The sequence below is a fragment of the Sander vitreus genome, chromosome 6 (assembly GCF_031162955.1).
Source record: "Sander vitreus isolate 19-12246 chromosome 6, sanVit1, whole genome shotgun sequence".
NCBI lineage: Eukaryota > Metazoa > Chordata > Actinopteri > Perciformes > Percidae > Sander > Sander vitreus.
The window spans coordinates 4,468,216-4,477,737 of record NC_135860.1 but is presented as its reverse complement, the minus strand read 5'-3'; the positions used below and the strand labels follow the sequence as shown (position 1 = coordinate 4,477,737).

The 9,522-nt window shown below is 38.4% G+C and overlaps 2 protein-coding genes across 2 annotated transcripts in view; both read left to right on the top strand.

Moving 5' to 3' along the window:
- dpy19l1l (dpy-19-like 1, like (H. sapiens)) overlaps positions 1–2,874 on the top strand; it is a 29,325-nt gene extending 26,451 nt beyond the window's left edge. Inside the window, exons 21-22 of the mRNA XM_078252154.1 lie at positions 71–196; positions 777–2,874. Coding sequence (XP_078108280.1) covers positions 71–196; positions 777–948 — 298 coding nt within the window. The 3' untranslated portion in view covers positions 949–2,874. The remainder of the gene's footprint in view (positions 1–70; positions 197–776) is intronic.
- Positions 2,875–3,992: 1,118 nt separating this feature from the next.
- On the top strand, positions 3,993–8,982 carry LOC144519184 (uncharacterized). Its single transcript, XM_078252153.1, has 6 exons — positions 3,993–4,140; positions 4,417–4,484; positions 6,679–6,964; positions 7,188–7,342; positions 8,001–8,274; positions 8,482–8,982. Exons 2-6 carry the CDS (start codon positions 4,421–4,423, stop codon positions 8,630–8,632), a joined length of 930 nt encoding a protein of 309 aa, XP_078108279.1. The 5' UTR covers positions 3,993–4,140; positions 4,417–4,420; the 3' UTR covers positions 8,633–8,982.
- Positions 8,983–9,522: the final 540 nt, after the last annotated feature.

Below are 9,522 nucleotides of genomic sequence, written 5' to 3'. Positions count from 1 at the left end.
CAAACATTGTATTGATTTACATATTTATATTTATATAATAGATATTCATACTGTATTGCGTTCCACGCAGGGAGAGAACCAAGCTGGTCTACTCCATGTACAGCCGCATGACTGGCGAAACGGTCCGGGGGAACCTGATGAAGCTGGGAGTGGACTTCTTCGTCCTGGAGGATTCCTGGTGCACAAGGCGAACCAGGTACCTCCCAGAAAGGGGGCACATTGTTACCCCAGGACCACGTTTCTTTCTTTTTTCTATTCTTTGAAATTTGTTTCAAATATGTAAAAGAAAACAGAAAATCAGGCCATTCAGAAAATAAAAAATATAGAAAACATATAATATTAACAAAACACTTGATTTTTTTTCAAATTTATTTTCACATGTCCGAAAAAGGAGTGGGAAGAAGTATCCACTTTATAATCCCACCCCTTCTCCACGAAACATTTTTTAATAATTTAACAAACTTTCTCCGTCATGATTTTTCTTTTTTTAAACTCTTATAATAAATATAAATAAATAAATAAGTGAATAAAATAAAATGATTAAGGGAAAGCTACGAATGAATCTAAATAAATAAACAATATGCAAACACCTTTCTCCCTGTACCCTGTGAGAATCATCTCCTTATATTTCTCTTTTTTTTTATCGAGAGAGAATAACAAAGAAAGCATAAACTATACGTTTTTATTCAGTTAAAATGCTAACCTTGTTTTCTTCTTTCTGTCTTTGTCTTCCTCTCTGTATCTTGTTTCTTCCCTCACTCTCTCTCTTCGCCCAGGCCTGGGTGCAGCATGCCAGAGATCTGGGACATTGAGGATCCCCAAAATGTTGGTAAAACTCCGTTTTGCACCCACATGTCCAAGAGCTCACGTCCCCACTTCGCCACGGTCTTCTCCAATGACATTTACAAAGTTTTAAAAGTCCCCAAAGCTACCAAAGATCTCAGATAACACCGTGGGGCCGACTGGGTTTTTGCATTTTGATGAGTCACTGCCATTGCTGCTTTTTTACCCAAACCCCCCGCAGTTCCCCTATTTTTTTGTGGTGCTCTGATTCTCTGAGCGAGGGACTCGTACATTAATAGGTTGGACACGCCTAAACGGTTTGAGTCTCTCCACACTCGGTGCGTTCGCAGTTCTCGTGACTTCAAGGAAATCCCTGTTCCCCACATTTTGCCAATCATCCTTACTGCTGCATCGTTGTCATCCGGCGAGTTTCCCATTACGCCCATTGGTGCCCAAGTTAATGCTAAAAGGTTTAGTTAGGCTTTATTTAGTCTGTTGCATTGGTTCTGTTGTATAGAATCTTTAGTTTAAGAAACATTGTCTTCAAAGAGATGCTGTTCATACATCAGTATTGTTTCTAACTGTGTAGAATTCATTTTTCTTTGACTCGTGCTGAAGAAGTACACTTTGTCTGGACCAATCGATGATGTCCACATACTGTGAAGCAATACCCTTTGCAAACTTGACAAAAGCTGACTTCCTGTATTGTTATGCATAGTGTTGATCTCTAAAAAATGTTTTTCAGTAGTACATGATTTTTATAATTTATTTCTGTGAGTGTTTTTTATGCAAAGTCCAGAGACGTTTTCTTTAGAAGCCAACAGTGTTTTAAGTCTTTGGACTCGCAGGGGAACATTCTGTTCTAGTGTTTGGAAGCTTTTAACAACATTTGTACTACATATCATTGAGCCCAGACGGAATTCATTGGAATTCAACATTTCACACAGTAGAAGAACTTTCATTCTTGATTTAGTCATAAACTGGCAAAGAATTTTCTTAACTGTGCCCTGTTCCAACATTTATGTAAATACCCAAACAGTTGTTTTGTAAAATACCAGTGTTCGGCCTTTAAAAGGTTATTTTTGTTTCTTGAATTACTGTTTATTGCCAAAGGAAGTGTTGATATTGAAGCTGCATATTCGGGGGACTGTAGCACATAAAAAAAATATGTTTTTAGTGATTTAAGAACCTTAAATTTGTGAGTTCTGTGGCAGCCAATCCAAACTATTTGTAGCAGTGGATTTAATGTAAATGGTAGCAGTCGTTGGTTTCTTCTTCAGGGCGCATAAATGACTTGATTTCAGCAAATACACTTAATTGCTTTTTGGCTGATCTTTTGGTTAGATGAGAAGATCGATATCAGGTCTGTATAGGAGAGTTTTATCAATCTCCTTGTTTAATGGGAAGAAGGCAAATCATTGTACTCAAAATGTTGAACTATTCTTATTAAGACGAAGGAGTCGCCATGTTGGAGGGGTAGCAACAGGAGAAACAAATGTTTTCCTCCTGCTAGAGCGTGAGTTTAAGCCAACGCCGCACAGAACTGTTCTGTTGCATGTTTACTCCTCCAACATGATGGGATGTCCTTCACCATTATCGATTACTACTTATCAAATACTTAATGGGTTTTTCATTTCTGAAAAGGCTGCAAGCTTCTCTCAGCTTTAATGTATTCTTTGTGGATGAACTTGTAACGGGTTAAAATAATTGAGGTACACAACACACCGTGGTGCCGGTGATTTCGTTGATTGGGCGCCAGAATGAGATGATAGTCCTTCTGCAGCGAGATTAAATGTGCCGGAGCGAGCGCTTGAACAAATCACACAGTACACATTTAATCTGTGACATTTTGTCTATCTGATTTCAGAGCTGTTGGTTTATGTATTACTTGTACGAAGACTGAAGTTTCACGGTGTAGAAGTGATCTTCTAGGTCGAGTGCCCGTTTTTTTAAGGACTGTAGCCGCCCTTCCCAAAACACTTTGACATAAGTAGTTTGTTCCTGTCGCAAACGTAAATGTGTTTCAGATGTCTTTTATAATATGTCTATTTTGTCTGTATTTTAAAAAAATAAATAAAATATTTGCCATTAGCACCTTTGCTTTTCTTTTTTTTTTTTTTGTCCTAAATAAATGTTTAAAAAATAGAAATCAGTTATTTTCCTTCTTAATAATAGTCTAATCAGGAATTACATTTTCTATAGATGGTGTCACAGATGTTTCATGCAAAACTGCAAAAGAAATCCATTGCTGATATTGTTTTATCAAAAGTGTTTACTACAAAGCAAAATGAACACAATAACCCCAGTTAGTTATTTATTTAAAGTCAGTAAGTTTGAGTCATGGAGATGAGAGTCCTGCACCTGAAAAGAACCACTCTAATATTTTCTGTGTCAACTTCAGCAAGTAGATGAACGTGTGTTAGTGGACAGCAGAGAAATGAGTCCAGAAACACAGTCTGCTTAAATGAATGTCGTCGTGGCAAAATAAAAGCCCTTTAAGTTTTAAATCATGTAAAGAGTTCAGCCCATTGGTTAACTCCCTTGATGGTTAATGCATTTGATTTCACTTCCCTACTTGTGAGTTTAATTTCAGAGGTTATCCAAGTACATGCAGAGAAGTATGCCAAAGATCACTCAATTCACAATTTAATTTTTCACCAATATTATTGGTTCAAGAGTATATAGAGTAACTTATCTAGGAAAAATATAGGAAGACAATATTCTTACACTCAGTGGCAGTGGTGGAATAACTAAGGAATGGAAATAACTAATGTACTCAAGTACTGTACTTGTGTACAATGTTGAGGTACTTGAGTATTTCCATGTTATGCTACTTTATACTTCTACTTCACCACACAGAGGGAAATATTGTACTTTTTACTCCACTACATTTGTCTGGAAAGTTATTATGATTTTACAAACAAAACCTACAATCAACTTATAGAGTATGATACATTGTTATAGATGTATAGATACATACAAGTACCATGTTTGATGTAGTAAAAATTAGCTCAACCTAAACCAGCTGTGATGGGTTTAGCCCATGCATGGAAAGTTACCAACAGGAAAAGAATGAGGAAAAACAGAAACCGTTAATGCAGAAAATGCTTAGCCTCAGATTTTTATTTTGCGCAATGTGCAAACTTCTGTTTTATGCCATCATCAGTTAAATGTCTGTTTCAACATTTAACATTTCTACTTCTCTTATTTCTCTCTGAAAACACAAAAACATAGTCCAACTCACCAGTTGACCTGTATCTCTTAACTAATCAAGTACAAATGTAGGAGCAGCAATATATATACTAACACAACATAAACAGCAGCTCCTCGTCGTCTGGGTTCATTTAGCAAGTCAAGGTATGTTGTTGAATAATGATACTTTTAAAATATATTTTATAATATATATTATTAAGAAAAGAATCTGCTTGCTGTGCATTCAAAGATAAGACTATACACATAGTTTCTTATTTGCAGTTGCCACCATGTTCATATCTACGCAGCTTGGACATTACATTAACTTCTGTAGCAAAGATAGTCGTAGGTCAGGGATGCATTTAATACATTTAATAATGATGACAATATTTATTCATTCAGTGTATTTCTGCTATTGACTCTCTTGTCTGTTTTAACCAGAACAATGAAACGCAGTTCAGTTCTTCTTTTGCTGTTCCTTCTGGGGACGTGCTCGGCTTACACCTATCGTAAGTATGATCCTGCTATATCTGTGATATTGTTCTTATAAAACATTAAAGACCCCCGACAGTGAAACATGTATTTTGTTTATTGTTACTTCACTTGAATGTTTGAGCTTCACTGTGCAGAATGATTTATGTGCAGAGTTTCACATTAGAAAGCTGGTTTCACATTCACCTGCTGAAGGGGGGAAAGTTTCTCTGAGTTTACCTGAAATTCAGTTTAAGACGTTGACGTACGCTGCTATCACTGCCAAGGACAAGGGCGGACTGCAGCGTGTCATTCGGTCTGCAGAGAAGGTGATTGGCTGCAATCTGCTGCCGCTCCAGGACCTCTACGCCACCAGGACTCTGAAGCGTGCTGGAAAGATTGTGGCTGATCGGATCCCCTCCCACCCCGGCCACAAACTCTTTGAGTCACTCCCCTCTGGCAGGAGGCTGAGGTCCATCAGGACCAAAACCTCACGCCACAAGAACAGTTTCTTCCCCTCCGCCACTAGCCTTATCAAAAAGGCCTGGAAACCACCCTGACTCTCTCCACACTCCACCTCTGGCTCTACATGCCACTGTACTTACTCTGCTGTACTGCTCTTTTTATTTTTAATACATACTATCTATATATATTTATACTTGTTTATATTCTAATACTTGATTTTCTTAAAGTGCCCATATTATGCTCATTTTCAGGTTCATAATTGTATTTTAAGGTTGTACCAGAATAGGTTTACATGGTTTAATTTTCAAAAAACACCATATTTTTGTTGTACTGCACAGCTCTCTCTCACTGCTGCAGATCCTCTTTTCACCTGGTCTCTGTTTTAGCTACAGAGTGAGGCCTCTTTTCTTCTTCTTCTGTACTATCTTTGATTGCACTCGCACATGCGCAGTAGCTCAGATGTAGATCATGTCAGCTAGCTAGCTCCATAGACAGTAAAAGAAAGGCTGTTTCTCCAACTTCGGTCAGTTACAAGGCAGGATTAGCTGGGAGACTTCTAAATGAGGGCGCACATGGAAGTAGTTCTTTTGTAGATTATGGTGAACTTGTGTGTGTTGTAGCAGTGCTTTGCTATTGAGAATGAGGTAGCATGCTAACGCTAATGCTACGAGCTAACGGTTGTGGTTAGCCAGCTCGTTTCGGCTCGTGACATCACAAGCCGTGCCGATTTTGAACAGCTCACCCGGAGACTGAAGGCAGGACTCATTCAGAAACCGTATCTCACTCAAAACAGCATGGATGGATTTTTTTCAAAGTTTGTATGCGTGTGGAAGCACCAGAGACACAAAAGAACACCCCAAATCCCAGAAAAAGTGTTTTTTTCATAATATGGGCTCTTTAACCTTCTTATTTTTAGAGAATGTGTGACATGCACCTACAACACCAAAGCAACTTCCTTATACGTGTAAAAAACATACTTGGCAATAAGGCTTTTTCTGATTCTGATTCTGTACGAAAGGGTTTTGAGGCATTACACCATCACACGGTCTGCACAGTTGTCTTTCAACATTTTCAGCAGGATGTATCTAGTAAGTGAAAACGTTTAACTTACTACGCTATGAAAAGAGATGAAATAGCAAATTATCGGTTGGGAGCGAGACATTGATTTAAGCTTTAAGCAGCTGTAATCAATATATTTATAATAACATATTAAATGAAAGTGTGACGATGTGAAGGAGAGAGGCCACTCAGTAATGAACCTGCTGAGAATGATCACCTGAATTTGCAGCTCACCTCAGCTTTACAGTGCTTATACTTAGTTTTTAACTCGTTTAGCTGTCCAGCTTCAACTTTACTGTTTCGGTTCATTCTCACTGCTCTCATAGTGTCATGTTTGTGTTTTGCCACATCAGGAAGATGTTTTTAGTATAAGAGCTCTAAAAAGCCACTGTACACAGAGACTAGCTAATCAACATGGTGGAACACTTAGTAGCTAAAGAGACAGACATTTATCTCAGCAGTTCGTTAAGACCAAAAACAGCTAAAAGAGAGTGAATATTGGACTTATATTAGGTGGACAAACACCACTCCAAATGAATAATAAAAAAGCAGCTGTTTGCAAAAAAAGTTCACCATATTACCTTAAAAGGTGACACAACTTGTTTCTGCTGACACCAAGTAGCCAAATATACCAATAACCTGTTCAGTAATTTACAAACATGTTCCCATCAAGCATCTTAATGTGTTGTTCAACTGTTTCATTCACAGAAAATGTGGCCTTGCGTGGGAAAGCGACCCAGTCAAACCATTTTGCAGACATGTATGGTTTTGCCCACAATGCTATTGATGGAAATCGTGAATCTGACTACAAGGCCGGATCATGCACCCACACTATTGAACAGACCAGCCCCTGGTGGAGAGTGGACCTGCTGGAGTCCTACATCGTCACCTCCATCATCATCACCAACAGAGGAGACGCCTTTCCAGAAAGGCTCAACGGGGCAGAGATTCACATCGGCAACTCTTTACTAGACAATGGTGCTGCAAACCCAGTGTGAGTGAACGTAATGACTTCTTAAATACAGGGTTTCCCCCAGGAAATTGTTTAGCAGACACATGTTCACACTCATTGAACATGTGGCATTGCTGTGTGAGTACTGCCTCTACTTTTTCCCGCGGATTAAGTGTTGGTGTTATTTATTACTTTTTATTTCTATTTAGCTTTAGTACTTCAGTTGTAAAACATCTTCATGCACTGCTTCCTCTCTCTCTTTTAGGGCTGGTGTAATTTCTCATATTCCAGCAGGCAGGTCTTTTGAAATGACTTTTACCAGTCTTGTGGCGGGACGTCATGTGACTGTGGTTCTACCTGGTTTAAAAAGGATTCTTACACTCTGTGAAGTGGAAGTCTACGGGTACCGGGCCCCAACTGGTGAGAATTCAATATGTGGCTGAAGCCACACAAGATTTGATTTTCTAGGTGATGGCTCTGTTCCATTTTATATCTGGCTCTCCAGCCAGCTCCTTTATTTTAAAAATGAATGAACCTTTTAAAAATTATTCATAGGCAATATCAATTGGTAAATCATGAGAAAAAAAAGTTTCTCAAGATTTGAAACTGTGCTATTGTGGATACAGACATACAACACATGTCATTTAGCTGACGCCTTTATCCTTACAATTACTATATATGTCAGAGGTCGCCTACCTCTGGTGCAACTAAGGGTTAAGTGTCTTGCTCAGGGACACATTGGTTGATGTATCGCAGTGGGACTCGAACCCTGGTCTCCCACACCAAAGGCATGTGTCATATCCACTGAGCCATGACATACACACATTTACTATTGCTAGCTGCTGGTGCATCCTTAAAGTTTTGCTGTGTTGATCCAAATTAACAACAAGCATCTTCACAACTTTTCATGACTTCTCCATTTTTGACTGCAGTTTCCTCTTACCACTGGATAGGGCAACAATATGCTTGTTGTGAATTTCAGTTTCAAGACATATAGAGATTTGGGCAACTTTGTTCTGCAGAGAGCATCAAGGAAAACTAGTTATAATGATGTTTGCGAAATGTGTTCTGTTTGCAGGAGAGAACCTGGCAGTCTATGGTAAAGCCTCACAGTCATCACTGTATTCTACATTAATTGCATATAATGCTATAGATGGGAACCGGGACAGCGTCAGGAGTTCTTGTACTCACACTGAAAACGACTTTAACCCCTGGTGGCGACTGGAACTGGGCAAAACCCACAGAGTGTTTTCTGTTACCATAACCAACCGAGATTCTTACACTCACCGACTCAATGGAGCTGAGATCCGAATTGGAGATTCTCTTGAAAACAATGGCAACAACAATCCCAGGTAGTTTACACTGCATTAACTAAAATACTACTATAACTTTGTAAGTAATGGATGTCTGTCATTGGGTTTGTTTGGAACACATATATGCTTAATTTAAAAAAACTAAACTAAATGTAGGTTTGGCATCATTTAGCAGTCATTTATCTATCAAATTAGTATTCATTTATTCAAATGATCATGAGTTAAAGTATTTTCTTCTTCTGCTAGGTGTGCTGTGATCTCAAGCATCCCTGGAGGTTTCACTGAAACCTTCCAGTGTAACGGGATGGACGGTCGCTACGTTAACATCGTCATTCCTGGAAGAAGCGAGTACCTGACCCTGTGTGAGGTGGAGGTCTACGGCTCCAGACTGGATTAGGTCTGAGGAGGTTCAAAATGTATAACAATAACATTTTACATTGCATATGTTCAGCTGATACTCTTGTACAGACTCATATTGCAATCATAGATTAAGATTAATTTGCTATCTACAGATGGATGGGAGTTCTAGCTTGTTAAACTACAGATAATCAATACATTTTCATATAATGATATCTATCCATGTCCATCATCATCAGTGTGTACAGAAATCAAACAGATTTTCTGAGTTTTTGTAGTTTTATTTTATATTATTATGGACCTATTTCCTCCTTATTTGTCCTCATGTGGTCTTTTCAGCATCTAAACTGAATCCCTGCGAATTCAAAATAAACATTATAATCAAACCAGGAGGTTGTGCCTTTTATGTTTCACCTGGCAGCGTATCAGCAACATTAATATTCTCTAATTTTACAGTTTTATGTCTATGTTTATCTGACCTATCAAATCTAAGGAACTTATCTAAGTACAACTGTATTTATGTGGGAATTGACAGTAAACAGCAAGTACATGTGGCACTTTTTTTTTAAACAAAACGTGGCCTATAAAATGAAAACGCTTAACAAAAGTGCGTGTTTACATTGTTGCTATGTCCATTCAACTAATGTCTAATGTAACCTGAATATTCCATGGATGTATGAAGAGAACGGAATATTCCTCTCATTTCCTTATCATGTTGCAAGAATAAAATAATGTGACATTAGCTGTGTCTGTGTGTGAGAGTCAAGGTGGCTCCATCCTGTGGCGCCACTACACTGCTCTGATTGTTGGTGATGTTTGTTTTTCGTGCTGTATGCTTGTTCAGCTATGGACAGAGTGAGATTTCAAAAATCATCCAAAAAGGATCCCCTGGGACTTTAAAAGCAGGACACAAAAATGAAGTTTCATTTT